This window comes from Bufo gargarizans, chromosome 4 (genome assembly GCF_014858855.1).
Source record: "Bufo gargarizans isolate SCDJY-AF-19 chromosome 4, ASM1485885v1, whole genome shotgun sequence".
Classification (NCBI taxonomy): domain Eukaryota; kingdom Metazoa; phylum Chordata; class Amphibia; order Anura; family Bufonidae; genus Bufo; species Bufo gargarizans.
The window spans coordinates 85921058-85945244 of NC_058083.1; the positions used below are offsets into that span (position 1 = coordinate 85921058).

The 24187-nt window shown below is 45.4% G+C and overlaps 1 protein-coding gene across 1 annotated transcript in view; it reads right to left on the bottom strand.

Moving 5' to 3' along the window:
* Positions 1 to 24187, bottom strand: part of STAG1 (stromal antigen 1) — a 147485-nt gene that overhangs the window by 35631 nt on the left and 87667 nt on the right. Inside the window, exons 2-11 of the mRNA XM_044290071.1 lie at positions 15635 to 15763; positions 15420 to 15549; positions 15185 to 15343; positions 12672 to 12768; positions 11302 to 11378; positions 9163 to 9367; positions 1390 to 1541; positions 1208 to 1281; positions 468 to 591; positions 38 to 136 (exon numbers count right to left, since the gene is read on the bottom strand). Of these exons, the coding sequence (XP_044146006.1) occupies positions 38 to 136; positions 468 to 591; positions 1208 to 1281; positions 1390 to 1541; positions 9163 to 9367; positions 11302 to 11378; positions 12672 to 12768; positions 15185 to 15343; positions 15420 to 15549; positions 15635 to 15663 (1146 nt within the window). The 5' untranslated portion in view covers positions 15664 to 15763. The remainder of the gene's footprint in view (positions 1 to 37; positions 137 to 467; positions 592 to 1207; positions 1282 to 1389; positions 1542 to 9162; positions 9368 to 11301; positions 11379 to 12671; positions 12769 to 15184; positions 15344 to 15419; positions 15550 to 15634; positions 15764 to 24187) is intronic.

A 24187-nucleotide genomic window follows, 5' to 3' on the forward strand; every position in this document is an offset into this window, starting at 1 on the left:
GCAAGGTATGAAGTGAAGAAGACATGGCACACCGTACCTTGAACCTGTTGGTGAAAAGTTCCAGCTTGGGGAATAGTTCCCTGTTGGTGTAGAGGCTCTGGAGAGCTTTCAGGCACTTCAGCCTCACTTCTCCTTGCTAAATAAAGCACAATGACAGAAAAAATAAATAAAAAAATCAGTATGAACTAATGAGAGAAGTCCAGGGGTAGGTCTCCGGCACTCCAGCTGTTTTGGAATTACAACTCCCAGCATGCATACTTGCTCTGCTCTTCTAAGAACTAAAAGCTGGATAGCTGGAGTGCTGAAGGTTGCTGACCCCTGGTATAGACAGTACTTCGCCTATGTTATCACAAACTTGAATGACTACGTCTGCTCAGGACTTGGTTATGACACTGAACAGGTAGCAGGACAGTTTCTCAAGCTACAGAACGCTACTATCCACTTTCCTGGTGATGCATAAAACTCACCCGGTCATGTAGCGTCCAGCCAACATACTTGAGATAGCTGTCATTCAGGAAAGCATCACTGTACATTTTCATCCAAACCCCTATTTCTTCAATGCAGATTGCTCGGATCTCCGCAATGGCATCCCTTCAAGTAAAAAATACAAAGAAGATGAGCATTGACCTACAAACAAAACCTAAATAATAAAAATAAAAATTCCTATATTATCTCCGTACCCACATTTTCTGATAGGCGATACCTAGTATCCCCTTTCTTGGGGCACAGATTCTCACTCAAAGCCAAGCCTGTCCTAAAAATAAAAGTTCATGGGGTGTAGAGTTCCTATATATCAAGAATGGCCAACCCGCGGCTCTCCAGCTGTTGTAAAACTACAACTCCCACCATGCCTTGCTGTAGGCTGCTAGCTGTCTGGGCATGCTGGGAGTTGTAGTTTTGCAACAGCTGGAGAGCCTCAGGTTGGCCATCCTTGCTATATATCATTAATGTCGACATGCACGCGTCACATTCACCAGAACTGATCAGACCAAAAACCTCTGCAATCCAGATGTCTACAGACTGGAGTTAGTATTCTGTTATGTGCAGGGGGTGATTAGATGAGCAAGTGCTTGAAAGTGAAAGGGTTAAGACCAAACTAGCTGGGGGATTCTCCACGAAATGACCTGCCCTTGTAGTACGAGGCATGGTCTGCTCTTCTAGGTGTATCAAACTAAAGTGAAAGGTATGTAGTCTGTAAAGAAATTACCTGTATCTATGAACAAAGATGCCTTTGAATATGGAGTTCATCATGTTTTCTATTTCGTCCTGATTTTCCTGAAGCTGTAAATTAAAACGAGGAAATATAAATTTTGGGATAATACAATGCACACCCTGAAAACAGATGTATGGGAAGGGGTGCTTCATTTCAATGATGATGGCAGGGTTTACCTCCTTCCGTTTCTGTAGCAGCAGTTCGAGCCTCTCGTTGGCTCTTTTACCAATCATCTTGCTCCTCTCCGCTTCGTACTGTCGCTGGGTGTTGTCCTGGTGAATACTGAGGTTGAGCGCCACGTTCACCAGGGCCGTCATCAGCTTCATTGCTGCAGACACAAATATGAAACATCTTTTTTTTTTTAAAGAATTTTTTATGTTCTTTTTTTTTCCCATGTCACTCTCTAAATAAAAAATAAATAAATAAAAAATCCTGCAGTTTTGCCACGGGCCACTAAAAATAATAATAATAATATGTGCGACATCTTGGTGTGTACAGATCACTTTACTCCAGTTATGTCCTTATCATACTCAGAGGTGATATAATTACAGGAAGGATTAGAATGACAGATAAGACCGGATCCACCCTTCACAATAGGTGATTGTCAGAGCTCATCTATTCTTTCCTTGTACAATGGTCTTTCCTCTGCACAGGTCACAGCTGCCTAGAGAACTCTCCCATAGAAGTCACTGAGGTCTCTTCCTGACCACTGTGTCTGTGGACCATGGGGCTGCCGTAAAGCTATTTTTGTTTAGCTTTGTAAAAAACAGTTTAGGCAAAATGTTGTTGTTAATTTTGCCATTAAGCTCCTTGTTAGAGAACAGTAAGTTGTGCAAAAAGTACTGAAACATTCAACGATTGGACAGGCGCATTCAATAGTTTAGAGAAGGTCACATTAAGTTCACCTGTAAGGGTAAATGCACATGCTCAGGATTTATGTGCGGACAATCCACACTGAAATGCGCAGATGTTCGCAGGGAAATCTGTGGGGTCAATCCACATCAATTGGTGGGAATTTACACACAGATTTGCATGCTAATTTTGGGCATGCAGATTTTTACTATCCCCATTGAAGTGAACGAAGAAAATCCGGTCAGGAAAAAGAAAATAAATTGATATGCGGTCGTTTTTAAAATCCGCACCATAGTTAAAATCTGCACTGAAAAAAAATCTGCACCGTGTGTATAAGAATTTTAACTTCTCATAGAATACAATGTGCAAGAGTAGGATGTGCTATTTTTTTGTGGGCCGAGGGTATGTACAAATGGATGCGAACAGCAGTGTGCTGTAGGCATATTTTGTGGCCTCTTTGAAATGAATGGGTCCGCATCTGATCTGCAAAAAAATGCGAATCAGATGCGGAATGAAAACATAGCTGTGTTCATGAGGCCTAAGGGCGCTGTCACCCATTGTGTGCAAAAAAAAAAAAAAAAAAAAAAGAAAAAAAGAAAAAAAAGAAAAACTAAAAGACATGGTTTTTGCAACAACATACTTGCATTTAAGAGTACTTTCACACTTGCGGCAGAGGATTCCGTCAGGCAGTTCCGTCGCCGGAACTGCCTGCCGGATCCGGCAATCCGGATGCAAACTGATGGCATTTGTCAGACGGATCCGGATCCTGATCCGTATGACAAATACATTGAAATGCTGGATCCGTATCTCTGGTGTCATCGGGAAAAACGGATCCGGCATTTGTTTGTTTTTTCACATTTTTTGCAGTCTGAGCATGCGCAGACTGCAAAAACTGATCCGTTTTTCTGGAACACTCGGGGCTGGATTTGGCATTAATGCATGTCAACGGGAAAAATTTTGGACTGAGATTGCCCTCCATTCAGAATGCATGGCGATAAAACTGATCAGTTCTTTTCTGGTGTAGAGCCCCTATCACGGAACTCAATGCCGGAAAAGAATAACGTAAGTGTGAAAGTACCCTAAAGGTGCATTTTCTTCCAGCAAAGGGAAACCAGACAGCAAAACTGAATTATATTAATTGTAAAATAGAATTTCAATAAAGTGATTCATTCTGCTGTGTGCTCTCCCTTCGTTGGAAAAAAAGGCAGGTATGTTCTTAGACCTACCTGCAAAAACCGGAAGCGATGTGCGACAGTACTCTAAAACTCATCTGAATAGTTTTTATACAATATAAGCAAGAAACTGCAGGTGCTGGAATTGTGCAGACTTTCTACCTAGAGCCAAGGCTAGAGACACCTGTGGAAAAATGTCAATGTAAATGGGGAATGAAATCGGCGCAAATGTCAAACCGCAGACAGCAGCACTGGCAAAGGAGGGAATCAAGTGAAGGGATGGCCTCTAATTAGAGTTCTTCCATTTACCAGCATGGGGCAGCAGCCTAAAGAGATTCACACGTGTCATCTGCCCCAGATACAAAGCAGACTACAAAAGGAAGAAACACTAAAACAAGGTGGCAGTAGAGATTGCAATACAGATCAAAATGCAATAAATACTACAGAACGCTCCACACTGGCTGAAGCCGACCTGCACATGGAAGGTAAGGATAAACTCTCCAGTAAAAATGACAGGGGCGTGTGGCTGGATAATTGACATCTAGGTGTTCTCAGATTTGTTGCATGTTCGGCTTTTGTAACTACTATGGTATTTGGTTCTGCAGCCTATACGTGGATCTCTGCAAACCAAACGCAGACGAATGAGATTTCTGCACCACATTTATTGCATATGATCATACCCTAGTGGAAAGGTTGCTTTTGTAGAGTTAATCAGGGACATTTATCAAGCACTATACGCAGGGCCGGTGCAAGGATTTTTGCCGCCCGAGGCAAGATAAAAATTAGCCCCCCGCCGCCTTATCAGATGATCTGCCCATATCATGTTCCAAACCTTTCTCAGCTTTTAAATTAAAAGAACTGCTATGTTTCCTTAGGGTTAATCCAGCTTCTTGTAGCTGTCTCTTTTTGCGGAACGGAATTGCGGACCCATACATTTCTATGGGGCCGCACGTTCCAGAATTGCAGACCAGGATCCGCAATTCCGATCCTGAAAAAAATAGAACATGTCCTATTCTTGTCTGTAATAGCGGACAAGAATAGGCATATTCTTAGTGCCGGCAATGTGTGGTCCGCAAAATGCGGAACGCACATTGCCGCTGTCCGTGTTTTGTGGATCCGCAAAACACACACGGATGTGTGAATGGACCCTAAAAATTTGTTTCCACTGTAGTATTAATAACTAAACAATTACATAATAAACACATTGCATTGTCTACTTACCACCAGAACAATAAGATGATCTGGTCTCTGGCTCTCTTCTTCTCTTCCCCCCCCCCCCGGGTCACTCTCACTCATTATCCCCCCCCCCCCCCCTTCCCGGGTCACTCTCACTCATTATCCCCCCCTCCCTCCCTTGTCACTCATTATTCCCCCCCCACGTCACTCATTATCCCCCCCCCCCCACGTCACTCATTATTCCACCCCCCCACGTCACTCATTATTCCACCCCCCCACGTCACTCATTATTCCACCCCCCCACGTCACTCATTATTCCACCCCCCCCACGTCACTCATTATTCCACCCCCCACGTCACTCATTATTCCACCCCCCCACGTCACTCATTATTCCACCCCCCCACGTCACTCATTATTCCACCCCCCCACGTCACTCATTATTCCACCCCCCCACGTCACTCATTATTCCACCCCCCCCACGTCACTCATTATTCCACCCCCCCACGTCACTCATTATTCCACCCCCCCCCACGTCACTCATTATTCCACCCCCCCCACGTCACTCATTATTCCACCCCCCCCACGTCACTCATTATTCCACCCCCCCACGTCACTCATTATTCCACCCCCCCACGTCACTCATTATTCCACCCCCCCCACGTCACTCATTATTCCACCCCCCCCACGTCACTCATTATTCCACCCCCCCACGTCACTCATTATTCCACCCCCCCACGTCACTCACTATTCCACCCCCCCACGTCACTCACTATTCCACCCCCCCACGTCACTCACTATTCCACCCCCCCACGTCACTCACTATTCCACCCCCCCACGTCACTCACTATTCCACCCCCCCACGTCACTCACTATTCCACCCCCCCACGTCACTCACTATTCCACCCCCCCACGTCACTCACTATTCCACCCCCCCACGTCACTCACTATTCCACCCCCCCACGTCACTCACTATTCCACCCCCCCACGTCACTCACTATTCCACCCCCCCACGTCACTCACTATTCCACCCCCCCACGTCACTCACTATTCCACCCCCCCACGTCACTCACTATTCCACCCCCCCACGTCACTCACTATTCCACCCCCCCACGTCACTCACTATTCCACCCCCCCACGTCACTCACTATTCCACCCCCCCACGTCACTCACTATTCCACCCCCCCACGTCACTCACTATTCCACCCCCCCACGTCACTCACTATTCCACCCCCCCCACGTCACTCACTATTCCACCCCCCCATGTCACTCATTATTCCACCCCCACCCCCGTCACTTTCATTCTACCCCCCCACCTCTAGTGTAGCGTGGCCGAGCCCTGTTCACTCCGCGGTACAGGAGCATTTGTTTCCTGTACCTGGCCGGACTGACAGAAGTGCACGCTAAGTGAGCACTTCCTGTCAGTCCAGCCGGGTACAGGAAACAAAAGCTCCTGTACCGCGGACCGAACAGAGCTCGGCCACGCTACATTAACAACAGCACAGAGCAGACACAGCAGGCAGGATTCTTTAGAGCGACAAGCGCTCAGCCTCAGCCGCTCAGGCGGCGCAGCATGAGGGGCGCCGCCAGCCGCCCAAACTTATATAATCAACTTTTTTTTTTGTTGTTTTAAACCGCAAAGGGCGCCCCCTGCTAAATGGCGCCCTACTGGTGGCGCCGGCCCTGACTATACGCCAGAATTGGGGTAGAAAAAAGTCGCACATTAATCGGTGACAAATATTTAGCGACTTTGAGTGGCTTCATGCCACCGCTGCATTTGCTATAACTTTCGCCAGAAAGTTGCAGAAGTTATAGCTGAAGACTACACCGGCCTGTAGCTGGCATAGACTACAGTTTCTGGCACACAACAGGGAAGAGATGTGCCCGATTAGGAGACTTCTGCCTCCTAACAAATCAGGAGCATCTCACGCCAGAGCAGGGAGATCAAGACTGGCCGATGGATCCACCAGGCTTCATATATCTCTCCCAATGAGTCACCCCATTTTTTTCTATCAGTTAAAAGAAGATAGAATAAAAACCAATAGCATGTGTATCACTATTTCCTGAACATGACTATGGGGGCAGCCATCGTGTCTGAGCTGCTAACAGCATTTAGAGATATACTTTACAGCAGCCACAATGGGCCATAGACACAATGGTCAGGAGGGGACCTCATTGACTTCTATGGGAGTGTAGGCATGCTCTGTGACCTGTGCAGAGGTCAGGAGGGAGCAGATAAACTGGTATATGATCTATTGTGAATGGTATATCCTATGTTATCTATATAAATGTGATAGTCTGTCATACTGATCCTTCCTGTAATAAGCAGATAACTGCAGTAAAGGGATCTGTACAGACTAAGAAGTGGTGCCTATTATTAGGCTTAGGCCTGTTTCACATTTGCATTAAAGAGATCTGGCAGGGAACAGCATATAATGGGCACAAGCAGCAATCCGGCAAATATGCCAAGTAATGGCTGGACAAATATCGCCGTACGCAGCGGTTTTCATCCGGCCGCTTCTTGACATGTTTGCCGGGTTGCAGCCGGATTTCTGTCGGTCCCCATTATAGTGAATGGGGATGGCGGATGTCAGTTAGCATCCGGCAGTGCCAGATCCAGACATCTGGAAATCTGAAACAAGCCTTAAGTGATCAGGGTAAAAAAAAAAAAAAATAATTAAAATGGAAGGAGTTTTGCCTTTTTTTCTTTTTTTTTTTAATACAGATATTGCCATGGGAAGTTAAAAATAATCACCACTCTTTAAAAATAGGTTTTAAATAAAAACATGATTTAAACAAAAGGTCATTTTCTGAGAAGACATTGCCTTTCAAATTTAAGGCCCCTTTCAACCGGGCGAGTTTTCCCGCACGGGTGCAATGCGCGAGTTGAATGCATTGCACCCGCACTGAATCAGGACCCATTCATTTCTATGGGGCTGTTCACATGAGCGGAGATTTTCACGCATCACTTGTGTGTTGCGTGAAAATCGCAGCAAGCTCTATTTTGTGTGTTTTTTTTTATGCAACACAGGCCCCCCCTAGAAGTGAATGCGATTTTCACGCACGGGATGGGGTCCCGATCTTTATTATTTTCCCTTATAACATGGTTATAAGGGAAAATAATAGCATTCTGAATACAGAATGCATAGAACAATAGGACTGGAGGGGTTAAAAAAAAATAAAAAATAATAATTTAACTCACCTTAGTCCACTTGCTCGCGCAGCCCGGCTTCTCTTCTGTCTTCATCTTTGGTGTGTACAGGAAAAGGACCTGTGGTGACATCACTCAGATCATCACATGGTCCATCACCATGGTAAAAGATCATGTGATGGACCATGTGATGACTGGAGTGACGTCACCACAGGTCCTTTTCCTGTACACAGCAAAGAAGAGAAGCCGGGCTGCGTGAGCAAGTGGATTAAGGAGAGTTAAATTATTTTTATTAATTTTTTTTAACCCCTCCAGCCCTATTGTACTATACATTCTGTATTCAGAATGCTATTATTTCCCCTTATAACCATGTTATAAGGGAAAATAATACAATCTACAGAACACCGATCCCAAGCCCGAACTTCTGTGAAGTTTGGGTACCAAACATGCCGATTTTTCTCACGGCATGCAAAACGCATTACAATGTTTTGCACTTGCGCGGAAAAATCACGCATGTTCCTGCAACGCACCCGCACCTTTTCCTGCAACACCTGTGTGAAAGAGGCCTAATACTGATAGGTGCTTAGAAAAAAGTACACCAAATGTGCACAGTGATCCAATAAACCAGAAGGAGAGCAGTTTGTAGGTTCCGGGGGGTGTTCTGCCAGCCCGATAAGGGCACTTTAACACTTGCGGCAGAGGATTCTGGCAGCCAGTTCAGTCGCCGGAACTGCCTGCCGGATCCGTCAAAACGTATGCCAACTGATGGCATTTGTCAGACAGATCAGGATCCTGATCTGGCTGACAACTGCATTGAAATGCCGGATCCGTCTCTGTCATCCGGAAAAACGGATCCGGCATTTATTTTTTTCAAATTTTTTTGCGGTCTGAGCATGTGCAGAACGCAATGTATCTGTTTTGCCAAAACACTCGGGGCTGGATCCGGCATTAATGCATGTCAATGGGAAAAATGGCATGTGTTCCGGAATTTTGGACGGAGATAATACCGCAGCATGCTGCGGTATTATCTCAGTCCTGAAAAGTCAAAAAGACTGAACTGAAGACATCCTAAACGGATTACTCTCCATTCAGAATGCATGGGGATAAAACTCATCAGTTTTTTTCCGGTATTGAGCCCCTGGGACGGAACTCAATGCCGGAAAAGAATAACGCTAGTGTGAAAGTACCCTAAAGCATCATGCACAAGACTGTATTTTAAGTCCGCGTCAGATATACCTTTTTTGCGGATTCCACATGGACCCATTCATTTCTATGGGACCTCAAAAATGCAGACAGCACACCGGTGTCATGTGTGTGCTGTCTGTATCCTTGTGGCCATTCCGAAAATTATATAACATAAGAAATTCTAGTAAAAGGGAGTGAGAATATTGCGGCGTGTACACAGCTGGTCTCCATATTCTGCAGATCCGAGGTTTGTGGAATTTAAAACGGATACGACTGTGTGCATGAGGCCTAATACATAGTAACAGAAAACCTACAATTAAATCAAATGCAAAAGGAAACCACTGGGTAGACTGAATTAATCCTGATCTAAAATGGAGAACAAAAATCCAGACATACCAGAATAAGATATGCTTTACCTGCCAGAGTGCTTGTATGCCTGAATGCTCGGACCTGGGAGTCTGACAGACCAGTCAGTAGTGAAATCACAGTGTCCATCATATACTCGTCATATATGATGCTGTACTGACACTGCCGGATCAAGACGCCAATGAACTCACAGAAGTTGTAGCGAAACTTCTTCCAATGAGGGCCAGGCATTGTTAGGGGGTAGTCACCGCTATCCTAAAGGAAACCAAACATTAGACCAAGTCTCTGAAATTCTATATTGTCCAAAAGCTCAGCTATAAATTAGAAATAAGCTTCAGGCTGCATTCACGTAGCTGTCATAAAGCTCCATATGGGGGCGGTATAGTGTTCGGCATAGATGAATTATTTGAGAAATGTTTTCCTACACAAGGATATAATCTCCTGAACATTTATATGAAGATGCTTCACAATCACTGTCCAGTGGTAACATTCTCAGGGAACAAATAATAATTCACTTGTTTGTCATTGATGGACTCTTTTATGCCGTCCATGTGAAAACAGGTATCAGCCCGTCGCTTGCAATGGAAACCTATGAGAGGGGTGTTGTATAACAATCACAATGAAATTAATGAGAGAGATAAATGATTACAGGTACGAAAAAGGTCCCAGTTACTTTTAGTGTTGAGCGAAGCGAGCTTTGGACGCTTCATCCGAAGTTGCTTAATTTAAAAACTTCTGATTAATACTGTATGGAGATCAGTCTCCGAAAAGTATTAAACTGTGCTCCGATGAGCTGAAGTTACTTATTCACGAAGTCGCACGTGCCTTCATGAATAACTAACTTTTGCTAATTGCAGCACATACATTCTAATACTGTATGGAGACGGATCTACGTACAGTATTAATCAGAAGTTTTGAAGATGCAAGTTTGGCTGAAGCATCCGAAGCTCGCTTCTCTCAACACTAATTATTTTTATGTAAGTATACATGTGCTGATTGCCTTGCAATATTGTTACAGGTGATCTACCCGTGCAAGTGTAGATAAAGAGGATGTGGCAATTTTAGCAAGCACGAGCATGACCATAAAAATCATTCATATGAATTACTTTACCATAGCTGATCAAATACTACAATTCTAGTGTTTAACCATTAATGGATGGCAACTTTTAATTGCCATTGGGGGCAATTATTTTTTTTTTACTTATAACATTGCACTCATTTTAAAATCACCCAAAAATATTTTACAATTGCTCTTTGGCAATTAAAAATGGTCAGCCCCTTTCTCTGTACAGGGTTGAGATCCTCTAGTAACAGGTGGTCTTTTTACACAGTGTTCGGTTACGGACCTCAGATGACGATTCATGTGAAATCTTATTGCTAATGCCTGACAGCTCAGACTCATTATAGCTCAATTCTTATCAAACTCAGAAGAAAAAGGCTTCAAAAGGTGTTTATGAGCTGTCACTATACATAGCTGTCACATGACGGCTCAACGTAAAAATGAGATTCTCAAAGCTAGGCTTACACTTAACCCTTTGTAACAAAAATGATTTTTAGCCCAAAATTAGTAAAAATGCAATTATAAAATAAATTGCCCCTAAAGGTGTTCATAGGCTTTAAAACAAGTATTAGTTTAAAGGGAATCTGTCACCAGCTAGCTCAATAACAGCTGTTAGCGTAGACACATAGCTGCAGCAGTTGCAGAGAGAGCAGAGCCTCTAGGTGTAATGATAACGCCCCCGTTGCTCCTGGAGGCTCATTTGCAAATATTACATCATCACTTTTCTCAGCAATGCGGCATATATGAACATGGGACCAACACAGATGCTTTCAGCTGCCAAGTGCACATGTAACAGCTGGCACAAATTTCTTTTTGGCTTTTAAAAATGCCAGGAAATTCTGGCTTTTTTTTTTAGTTACACAATGTTTCTTTTCCTATAGAAAAGTCAATGGGAAAAACACCCAGAACGTGCTATGATTTCACATAGAAACTGTATTAAAACAGACAGTGCACGATTTCGAACTGGCCAGCAAGTAACATCTGGTCGCAACGGGTTTTTTGCACTAATAAACTGCTCAACAGGGAGAAAGTCTAAAAATTCAAGTCAACCTGAAGTGAATGTGCTTTGGATTCTCTGCCGTTTTACAAAAACTTAACACGTGGTCAGTCTAAACAATTTAGTTCTTACCTCATCAAACTCTTCAGTCATTTTCCGAATAATTTCAGCATTCTGCATATTTCGGAACATTTCAATTCTTACAGTACCTGCAAATACAAAATGTTTCAGATGTTAGTCCTTACTTTTGCTATAGACAGATTGCACTTTCAGTAATAACTGAACAAAAGCATGAAAGGGCATCTCAACACTGTTAAACCAGGCACACTGCCTGGTAGGGCTGATCACGCTGTTATATCTGTAGGTAGAAACGTTGTCAGGATATGTGTGTTAAGTAATATATAAATGAGCTGGTTTGAGCATCAAGGGGCCGGACTGAGCCCTTGGAGCACTACTCTTGTAGCGCACCCCCCCCCCCCCTTTCACTGACAGCGCTAGACATCTCCTCTAGCCCTGTATTCTGGTGCCTGCTCGACTAAAACAAACAAAAAAAAAAATGCTAACATTGGTAACAGAGTGGTAGGATAAATATACTGGAGGCCCTCCACGATGTAATACAACCGCGGTGTGGATATAGTAATCATGCAGAATAAGGAGCTGCTGTCAGTGTTAGCAATATCCAATTGCTCCTCTGAAGTATACAAGACATTTTTATGTGGCACTCTGGCTACTAATTAGTGCGGACCGGTAGCTTTAATACTGGCGACCTATCCTATACATTGTATAGTGGCTGTGTTGGGTATCGCACTCAGCCCTGTTCACTTCTATGGGGCTGAGCTGCTCCTAGGCCACGTGACACTTGAACGTGTCATCACATGGCTTACGAAAAGCTGCGAGAAGGCCGATGAGCTCACAGGACCTTCTGATCGGCGGAGGTCTCAGGTGTCGGACTGATCAGATACTGATGACCTATCCAGAGGACCCCTTTAATATGCAACCCTTTCATCGCTTTAAACACAAGAGGGAAAACATTGGAAGTCAACGTCAAATTATAATCTCGGTGCGCTAATGCAAACACTGATGAGGGGGAAGATGACCCTTTAACACAGGACTGTCGAGACTGATTTGGTGACCCAGTCCGAAAAAATACCAACTATGCAAAGATAGTGATTAAAATAACTTCTCTAAAAGGGAGTCGTCATATAAATTTCACTAATAACTACCAGCAATGGCTGTCAGAACATTGTGAAAGCATTATAACCATATCGTTGTGTCATTTGGGTGCTTATTCCATGTCCAACAAAAGCACTTTTAGGCCTCCTGCACACGACCATATCAGGTTTTACAGTCCACAAACTACGGTTCCACAATATAGGGATGCAGTCCATGATTATAGGTCATTAATATATGACCAGCCATACTGGTTTGTCTACACTAGTTACCATAGCATTTAAGGTCATCCGACATCTTGCACCACTTCATAACAGTAACACCAATCCTACCTTTGCAGCCTGAACACTGGATGAAGAAGTTTATTAAGTCCAGAAGTGCAATGTCTCGGTCCTGCTTGTAAGATTCGATCCAGTCATCTACTACAGACTATGGAAGAAAATACATGTGGTTTGGGCAATCAATATTAATAGCAATCTTGAATTACTACTTTACATAGATGTCAAAGCAAAATTTAAAGTAGTTCTGTACATTAGCTCACTGGAGTTTAATGGCTATGTATACCTTTGGGGGCAATTTTTTACGACTGTACTTTAATCATTTTGGTCTAAAAATCACATTTACGTTTTTTTTAATTAAAAATATTGAGCTGTTCTGTCACAAGGGGCTTTCACATTGGCACTTTCAATTTGTTACATCGTCTAATAAACCTTATCTCTAGATTACTAAGAGGTCAAACACTTATTCAGGCCACATTATTATAAATAAGATAAGAATTGAGCTATAATCAGTGTTTAGAAGGTCAAAGATCAGGAGCCCATCAGCTCCCTGCCTGACGGCGCAGAGAAAAAAAAAATCTGAATCCGCTACTAGCTAAACTCAAAGCTGTACAGAAAAAAAGGCTCAATATTTGTAATAAACACCTATTGAAAAAATGATTTTTAGCTCAAAAGGAGTAGAAATCAGTAATAAAAAAAATGCTGCTAAAGGCGTACACAGCTTTAAAGACCTGATGCCACATCTGTTTCAGAAAACTTGAAATAAAGTCCATAAAATAACAATACTGGACCATCTTTTCTCAGAGCACTTTGTTAGGCTAGTTTCACACTAGCGGCAGGACGGATCCGACAGGCTGTTCACCATGTCGGATCCGTCCTGCGGCTATTTCGCCGTGCCCGCGGACCGCCGCTCCGTCCCCATTGACTACAATGGGGACGGGGGCGGAGCTCCGGCGCAGCACGGCGCAGCACGGAGAAAGGCGCCGGACTAAAAAGCCTGACATGCAGTAATTTTAGTCCGGCGGCCTTTCTCCGTGCAGCGCCGTGCTGCGCCGGAGCTCCGCCCCCGTCCCCATTGTAGTCAATGGGGACGGAGCGGCGGTCCGCGGGCACGGCGAAATAGCCGCAGGACGGATCCGACATGGTGAACAGCCTGTCGGATCCGTCCTGCCGCAAGTGTGAAAGTAGCCTAATGCCGCTCCTGTGTTCCAATAGGAATTTACCAATAAATTGACCGCCGAGTGTTATGTTAAAGGGATGTACCCCTAAACAGTCTGACACGGACCAAACTTATTGGACAGTATCAGTGTGTGGGAGCACACCACAACTAGTAATAACAACAAGTTGTTAATTTATTAATACATTTCTAGGAGGAACAGAGGAATGGTACAAGGTAGAGTCTAAGAAAAGTTGCTAGAGAAGTGTTGTTAAGGCTACTTTCACACTAGCGTTCGATCGGATCCGTTCTGAACGGATCCGATCATATTAATGCAGATGGAGGCTCCGTTCAGTACGGAGTTCTTGCATAGTTTTTCTTGCATTTTTATACTTTGGGGGGGAGGAGACTTGAAAAATTATTTTCATTGCCATATTCTGGCCCCTATAACTTTTTTTTTTTTGTAGTTATGTGTACAGAGCTGTGTGGGGGCGATCTGTAATTTTCATTGATACCATTCTGGGGTGTGTACTACTTTATATACATTGTTTTTGTGGGAGAAGCAACAACAAAAAAAAATAAAAAGAATCTGCCATTTTTTATTTTTGTTTCCACTTTGCCGTTTTCTGTATGGGATAAATATTTTAAATAGCATGGGAGTTTTTGCACATGGTGATGCCGATGATCTTTATGTTTTTTTTAAAATTTATTTTCATTTTAGGCAAGGGGGCTGGGGACTAATGTGCAGCCCAGCCTCCTGTCACACAGGAGGACAGTGGCTGCCGCACACACACACTTCCGGATTTTAACGCGTACTGATGCCGTGGTTGCGTTTTAAGGACATTAGCTGCAGGTGTCTGCTGTATGAAACAGCAGGCACCCGACAGATATGGCAACCGCCGCACTCACCTGTATGGCACTAACCAGATGCCAGCTGGAATGCCGCTGGTTGGTTGACCTCTCGGTGAGGTCAGCATAAGGAAGCGACAGACATTGATTTCAGAGATGTGCCATTCATAAACTAAAGTAAACTGTTAGCCAAAACTAGCATCATAATTATTGCAGGCTGGGGTTGAAGAGTCATGGTTATTCATGAGTTCCAACTCTCCCTGCTGATGACTGACAGCTCTCTACTATGGAGAAAACTAAGGAGAAGACTGTCAATCATCAGCAGGCTGGCGGGGGAAAGGAGATTACTTTTCAAACCCAGGCTGCAATAATTATTATGCTGGTTCTCGGCAACCAGAATGTCTATCACCACCTTATGCTGTCCTCAGTGAAGGAATCAAAATTGATGACAGATCCCCTTTAAAGAGGCTTTCCAAGATGATAGAAGACTTGATAGAACAGTGCCAACACTCCACTTCAGCAGTACGTCATAATAAATTATTTACTTATACATAGTGGTTACCTGCATGGCACTCTTGCCCATCTTTACAACTTCAAAGAGGGTGACTGGATCACCTTCTCCATTCTGTTGAGGAAGTCCATTTGCCCTCCCTCTTCCTCTGGCTCCTGGTTCTCCCCGACTCCGTTCCCCTGGAGTCTTTCGCGGTTTCTTTATGGCAGACTGAAAATAGAGAACATCAGTGAGGACAAGCTCCGTGTAAGTGTGCACCTCATGGAGAGATCACAGTGCCACATACCGGAGGTCTTCCTGGACGCCCTCTTTTTCTCTTCCCTTTGACCTCCATATCCTCCACAATTTCAGAGCTCATCTCACTTGCCACCACGGACATGTCGGTGTGCACTGTTGCGCTCTCATTTGTGGAGTCCCTAAAAAAGAATATATATTGCATATTGTAATCTCATGAAAAGAACAGTTTAAACACTGCAAGTACAAGACAAGAGGAGAACTTACTGCAGAACTGACAGCTCGGAAGTAATCATCTTGAAACAAGTTTCTTTCTAGAAGCGCTATAATCCCAATGAGAATTGCTGCTAAACGCTTGCTTCAGGTTTAGCTATTGGAAACGGCTCTGTGATAAACCTAGAAATGAGCGGGAACAAGGTTATAGAAAACGCAGTGCGGACTCCCGGATCATGCATATTTGTCAGATTATTAACCATCACTATGCTTATGGATATAGATTATACATTTATATGCAAAAAATAAAATTATATATATATATATATATATATATATATATATATACACACACACACACACACACACACACACACACACACATACACACACACACATAAAAAACGCATCAAGATAGAAAATTTAGACTGCTGCAGAACAAGCGTGTAAAACTCCTTTCCTCGCTGTCAGAGGCTACTTTTGGATAGTGTACCTCATGGAGAGAAATAGTTGATGGCTAGGTATAAAGTTGATGGCTAGGTATGCCTCTAGGACGCACTCAGACATTTTGCCAAGGTGACGGACTTTGAAAATGGAGTTAGTCATTGGACTGACAGATGTGGGATGATCTTTTTAATGAATTGTTCGCCATTCTGACATCATTTAAAGTGATTCTGATTAACCCCATATAAAGTTCAGCTCTTCTAGTAGGATTTCCCTGACATTTTTCTTTTTCCATAAACAGCTTAAGGCCTCATGCACATGAACGTATTTTGTTTCCATGTCCGTTTTATTATGCGGACAGCACACAGAGTGCTATCCGCATCTGTATGTCCGTTCCATAGCCCAGCATGTCCTATTCTTGTCCGTTTTAGGCATTATTAAAATGGATCCGCAAAAAAAAATAATGGCATACGGATGTCATTGTTTTTTTTTTTTGGAGGACCGCAAAACACATACGGTCGTGTGCATGTAGACATCAAAGGATCTCATAGTTGAAAGGTATCAGGCAAGAGACTGGTACAGAAAAATCTACAAAGCATTAGGTAAACTATGGAACACACCGAAGACGGTCACCAAGAAGTGGATACAATTTGGCATAACCATGAACTGGGCATCCCTCAAAAATGTATAAACAAAAGACAATTGATGCTGGAAGCTGCCAAGAGGCCTACTCCATGTGACAGTCCTGTATTCTTCATATATGTGGGCTGTGAGGTAGGGGGGAAAGACGGAAGCCTTTTCTTAAGCCTTATTCACACATCAGTGTTTTGGTCAGCAATTTCCATCAGTGATGGTGAGCCAAAACCAGAACTGGAGCCTCCACAGACATAAAGGTATGAGGCTTCCTTCACATCACCGTTCAACATTTCTGTTCTCCTGCCCCCTTTAGGGTTAGGAAAACAGAAAAGATGGAGAAGGCACATAACTGAGCTGAATGTAGCCCATGGGCCCCATAGACTATAATGGGGTCCGTTAGGTCTCCGCTCAGAAGATGATTATGGAGTGGAGACAAAAGTCCTGCATGCACTAATTTTGTCTCTACTTCAAAAATAATCTTCTGAGCGGAAACCTACCGGACCCCATTATAGTCTATGGGGCCCATGAGCTCCGTTCGGCTCAGTTATGTGCCAAAACCATCCTTTCCGTTTTCCTGCCCCGTTTGGAAAGGCTGAACAGTGATGTGAACGAACTCTTTCACACAAGCGCCGCGTGTGAGGACCGGATAGGATGCGGGTGCGTCGCGGGAAAATACGCAATTCCTCTGCACTAGTGCAAAGCGTTTTAATCACTTAAGGGGGTGGGGTGCTGTAGATGTCACTGTTATTGTGGATACTGTTAAAATCTATTAAAGACACACAAACATTAAATGAAATAGAATATACCCGCGTGAGGTCCTTCTGATATAGATATATATATATATATTATATTATATTATATACACACAAAAATTAAGGCCCTCATACTTTAACAATGTATTAAAAGATCTCTTACTCTATACATTTCTGATAATTGTGCAGCGCAATAACAACTGTTCGTGGCGCTAGAAAGCAATTTGTACTGAGAATAATTCTGTTCACAACTGGTTACATCAAAACCCCCGGTGGTCAAGTGATAACCGATGCCACTGTACGAAGTGGACTAATGCCCTGGGGGACCGCCATGCATCTGATCAAGTTAATGGCTTCAAAGATGCTGACCTCTGCATAAATATCTACTCCGATATTAGGAATAATATGTGTATATATTAACCTCCAGGACTGGTGCTTCATAGTTGCAGAAAAATGTGCAGCTATTAGACACGAGAAAACTTTTGCACAGCCTTGGATAAGATCCCCTCTTTATTTCTTCATTATTAACAACCAGTTTGAGCCCAGATTGCTCTGCCGAGCCCGTCTGATTCCTCCTATTACTGGGTCACGCAGCGGCTCTAGCACCATCTCCAATTTCATCAATACTACAGAGCGTAGGAATAATGCCAGAGCCATGAAACAGTTAAATATAAAACTATGTTAGTGACTGCCACTAGGTGGCTATGTATCATAGATTAATTTAAGTTTACTTTGAGAGGCGTACATCCTCGGCTGAACTCTGCAGACAGCGCTCCAGCTCGCAGTGTTTACCCCGGATCACCGGCGCGGTGCTACTGCCGCTGCATCACCTCACCGCCGAGCCCATTCTTCACCTAGGTAATATTAACTACAGTAAGAAAAGGCCACGCTAGATTCCAACTATGAAAAGCAGACAAAATCTGTCCCTATGTGACCTCAGGCCACCCAGGCTAGGGTTCAGTCATGTTACGGCCATCACAGTACATAAGATATGCCACGTTTTATCAGTCTGCTCCAAAATGACGTGGTCAAAGCAAAATTTTTAATTTCTTTACCCAGTTGTGGGGTTAGTGTTAGTTTAATTAAAAAGCAGCATATGCTGGGTATGGGGTTTTTTTCCAGCATTTTTCTTCGTAGGTTTGTCAATAGAAGGTTAAGGCTACTTTCCACTAGAGTTTCAGCGTTCCGTTCAGGGCTCTCACAAGTGGTCCAAAACGGATCAGTTTTGCCCTAATGCATTCTGAATGGAAAAGGATCCGCTCAGAATGCATCAGTTTGCCTCCGATCCGCTTTGGAGGCGGACACCAAAACTCTGCTTGCAGCGTTTTGGTGTCAGTCTGATGAAACTGAGCCAATCTGGCACAATAGAAAACGGATCCATCCTCCAGCCTGACTTTCAATGGTGCTCAAGACGGATCCATCTTGGCCATGTTAAAGATAATACAAACTGATCCGCTCTGAACGGATGCAGACGTTTGTATTATCTGAATGAATCCGTCTGTGCAGATCCATGACTGATCCGCACCAAACGCGAGTGTGAAAGTAGCCTAAAGAAACACAAGAAAGCCTCAAAAAAAAAGGTTGTCTAGTTGACAAAATGTTAAAGGAACGTGTCGCCCTGACAATGCTGGCAGCACATTGCAGCACATTACAGCACAGGAGGAGCTGGGCAGGTCAAAATATACTGTAGTTTTGTGGGAAGAGATTCAAAATGATGGCCCGCCTTCCATTCATTGAATGTCCTGCTCATCCTGGGCTTTGAAGTCAGGTAGGTGGTCCTATCAGTGACTGACAGCCTCCCCTCCAGGACCGTGTATATAGCGAGAGCCGTCAGTCCAGCCACTTGACTTTCTGTGGATAAGTGAGGATTGATACCTACCTTATTCTGCCTACAGCAGGGCATGATGGGATTTGTAGTTTCACAACAGCTGGAGAGCCGCAGTTTGCCCATCACTGATCTATACTAATGAAAAGCGGAGGAGCAACACAGGAGGCAGATTAGGACTTCAGCCCCTGATAAGCTGAAACAGGATCACCATAGGACCCATTAGTGAAGGGGGAGGGGATGATACAAGGCAAGTGACTGAAACAAACAGGATGCCTGAGCCACTGACATGCCTACTGAAGTCATCAGGATGCAGGTCCACCGGAGCTACGCCCACTCCATTCTGCCTAACGGAGAACGATCCTACAGGGAGGATCTCGTCTATTACGTCAGCACTGGATTCAGACAAGGGACCAGATTTATCATTCCTCTGACAGCTCACTCCACTTTCACATATGGCTAAAGTCAGTTTTAGCCAAGTCAGATTTATGATCGGCCCTTTAAGACTGTAATAAATGTGGTTTGACGGTAGCAGTTTATCCGTCAGTAAGCAGCTTTACAAAAGTCGCACATCTTTACGAAAAAGTCGCACGTTTTTATGAAAAAGTCGTATGTTCTATTAAAAAGTCTCATAAGATAAGCATGGTCCTCACTGGAGTGAAATTGCGACTTTTGAAATAGTCCCAATAGTAAATCTGTCTAGAGATTCATTTACATAAGAAAACACGCCCACTTTCAGAAAACTGGCGAGCATAGTGCAGAGCAGAATAAAGTCGCAAATTTGTGCGCAGTTTTAGCGTTTGGGACTTTTTGGGGACTTTTTCACTCCATTATTCTGACCTGAGCTAATGATAAATCTGTCCCAAGGTGTGGACATACAAGAGGTGAGATGCAGAAACACTTCCATCACAGCTGCTATCACTCCGTTCTGGACACTGCATCTTGCTGGAGTGCATGGCATTATACTGATTCATAATGCTGGGCGTCTCTGCATGACCTTACTGCTACATGCACATGACTGCTCCATGATTCGCAAAACAGATGCCACCTGTGTGCGGAATGGAAATGCCTATTCTTGTCCGCAAAATCCATTCACTTCAGTTGGGCTGTGCAGATGAGCGGCGATTTTCACACATCGCAGCGTGTTCTATTTTTCACGCAATGCAGGCCCCATGGAAATGGGGCTGCGTGAAAATCGCAAGCAAGGGTGGGTGCAATGCGATTTTCACGCATGGTTTCTAGGAGATGATGTTAGTAAATTGATTAAAGTCAATTTACTGTGTTATAAAGGAAAATAATAGCATTCATTTAACTGATGATCTATCCTCTGGATAGATCATCAGCTTTGATCGGCGGGGTCCGACACCCAGGACCCCCGCCGATCAGCTGTTTGAGAAGGCAGCAGCGCCACGGCCATCTCACTGTTTGCCGCCGGCCCACTGATGTCACGACTAGTATCAACGAGCTTGGGCGGGGCTAAGCTCTGTTCACTTGAATGTAGCTTAGCCGAACCCACGCTAGTTGATACTAGTCATGACGTCAGTGGGCCGGCGGCAAACAGTGAGAAGGCCGCGGCGCTGCTGGAGCGCCGTTGCCTTCTCAAACAGCTGATCGGCAGGGGTCCCGGGTGTTGGACCACGGCCGATCAGAGGATAGATCAGTTAAACGAAAGTGCAGAACCGCTTTAATACAGAATGCTTACTAAAAACGTTGCTTGAGGGGTTAAATTTTTTTAAAAATAAAGTAACTCCCCACCTCATCCACTTGTTGGCGCAGGCGGCATCATCTTATTTCAGGACCTGCAAAAGGACCTTTGATGATGTAATCCTTCTATCTTCATTCAGTAGGACCTGCGCTGATGTCACCGTGCTCATTACGTGGTGAGCGCAATTACATCAAAGAAGAAGAAGAAAGACGACGATGCCGGCTGAGCGATCAAGTGGATGAGGTGAATTTTTTTTAACCCCTCAAGCCACATTTTAGTAAGCATTCTTTATTAAGAATGCTATTACTTTCCTTTATAACCATGTTATAAGGGAAGATAACAAACATCTACACAACACCAAACCCGACCTTCAGTGAAGAAGTCTGGGTACCACAGTCAGTTTTTTATCACACGCGTTTAAAACGTATTGCACCCGCGCGATAAAAACAGAACACAACGCAATCGCAGTCAAAACCGACTGAAATTGTGTGCGCATTTTCACGCACGGTTGCTAGGAAATGATCTGGATGGGGACTAGGGCTGCACGATATGGGAATTTTGTGCGATTAGGGCCCTAAAAATTGCGATAACGATATGCGATGCGATATTTTAAAGGAATTGTGCTAGAGGTCTATTTGCTTGGATTTTCCCATATGAGCCGCTGACGCGGCTGGGTATGACATAGTTATGGGGGATCTGTGGATGACGCCGAGTTGTGGGGGGATCTGTGGAGGACGCCGAGTTGTGGGGGGGATCTGTGGAGGACGCCGAGTTGTGGGGGGATCTGTGGAGGACGCCGAGTTGTGGGGGGATCTGTGGAGGACGCCGAGTTGTGGGGGGATCTGTGGAGGACGCCGAGTTGTGGGGGGATCTGTGGAGGACGCCGAGTTGTGGGGGGATCTGTGGAGGGCGCTGTTATATGGGGGGATCTGTGGAGGGCGCTGTTAAATGGGGGGGATCTGTGGAGGGCGCTGTTATATGGGGGGGATCTGTGGAGGGCGCTGTTATATGGGGGGGATCTGTGGAGGGCGCTGTTATATGGGGGGGGATCTGTGGAGGGCGCTGTTATATGGGGGGATCTGTGGAGGGCGCTGTTATATGGGGGGGATCTGTGGAGGGCGCTGTTATATGGGGGGGATCTGTGGAGGGCGCTGTTATATGGGGGGATCTGTGGAGGGCGCTGTTATATGGGGGGATCTGTGGAGGGCGCTGTTATATGGGGGGATCTGTGGAGGGCGCTGTTATATGGGGGGATCTGTGGAGGGCGCTGTTATATGGGGGGGATCTGTGGAGGGCGCTGTTATATGGGGGGATCTGTGGAGGGCGCTGTGATATGGGGGGATCTGTGGAGGGCACTGTTATATGGGGGGGATCTGTGGAGGGCGCTGTTATATGGGGGGGGATCTGTGGAGGGCGCTGTGATATGGGGGGATCTGTGGAGGGCGCTGTGATATGGGGGGATCTGTGGAGGACGCTGTTATATGGGGGGGATCTGTGGAGGACGCTGTTATATGGGGGGATCTGTGGAGGACGCTGTTATATGGGGGGATCTGTGGAGGACGCTGTTATATGGGGGGGATCTGTGGAGGACGCTGTTATATGGGGGGGATCTGTGGAGGACGCTGTTATATGGGGGGATCTGTGGAGGACGCTGTTATATGGGGGGATCTGTGGAGGACGCTGTTATATGGGGGGATCTGTGGAGGACGCTGTTATATGGGGGGGATCTGTGGAGGACGCTGTTATATGGGGGGATCTGTGGAGGACGCTGTTATATGGGGGATCTGTGGAGGGACGCTGTTATATGGGGGATCAGTGGAGGGCGCTGTTATATGGGGGATCAGTGGAGGGCGCTGTTATATGGGGGATCAGTGGAGGGCGCTGTTATATGGGGGATCAGTGGAGGGCGCTGTTATATGGGGGATCTGTGGAGGGCGCTGTTATATGGGGGATCTGTGGAGGGCGCTGTTATATGGGGGATCTGTGGAGGGCGCTGTTATATGGGGGGGGGGATCTGTGGAGGGCGCTGTTATTGGGGGGGGGATCTGTGGAGGGCGCTGTTATATGGGGGGGGGGATCTGTGGAGGGCGCTGTTATATGGGGGGGGGATCTGTGGAGGGCGCTGTTATATGGGGGGGGATCTGTGGAGGGCGCTGTTATATGGGGGGGGGGTCTGTGGAGGGCGCTGTTATATGGGGGGATCTGTGGAGGGCGCTGTTATATGGGGGGGGGATCTGTGGAGGGCGCTGTTATATGGGGGGGGGGATCTGTGGAGGGCGCTGTTATATGGGGGGGGGGGGGGGATCTGTGGAGGGCGCTGTTATATGGGGGATCTGTGGAGGGCGCTGTTATGGGGGACCTGTGGATGGCACTGTTATAGGGGATGTGTGGAGGACACATAGGGCCATGAGGGGGGCCAGCTTAAGACATATAGCATCTTATGCTGGTCCCCCCTCATGTGTCCTAAACTGGGCACATAACTGCCTTTTGCGTGTAAAGTGTTTTACTAGTGTGTGTGTGGGTGAAACAATCTCTCTCCTAACAGGTCCGGCCTCTGTACTCACTATGAATGCAATGCACTGCAGCGAGGTGGCCGGCCGGCGCGTGACGGACGTCACTTAGTAACGCTCCTGCCTCCTGAAGTGGGAGGAGCGTTACTAAGTGACGTCAGTCACGTGCCGGCCGGCCACCTCGCTGCCGCTCATTGCATTCATAGTGAGTACAGAGGCCGGTGTTCCGAGCGCCCGTAATTTTTGCCTACCCCAACTCTGCTGAGGCTCCCGGCGCATGCGCGTGGGCCATAAATCTAACCTACCGCCCCCCTGTTGGCGCGTTCACATTCACTTGCCCTGAAATGTTGGAACCATAGTTAGTTCTGCGCAGGCGCTAACACCTTCTTTTCAGCCACTGAGGTGGCGAGCTCGGCGACACACCTCCTTCTGAGCCTTCCGATGCCTCTACGTCACTACCGGAAGCGATGAGGGTACCAACTTTTTACAGGTACCAATTTTTCACGGAACACCGGACCTGTTAGGAGAGAGATTGTTTCACCCACACACACACTAGTAAAACACTTTACACGCAAAAGGCAGTTATGTGCACGGGGCCCCTTCATATATATATAATATCGCAGCATTTTCGGGTCGGCCAAATCGCCATATCGCATTTGCCAATTATCGCGATTAGATTGTTTTTTCGATTTATCGTGCAGCCCTAATGGGGACCCAATCATTATTATTTTCCCT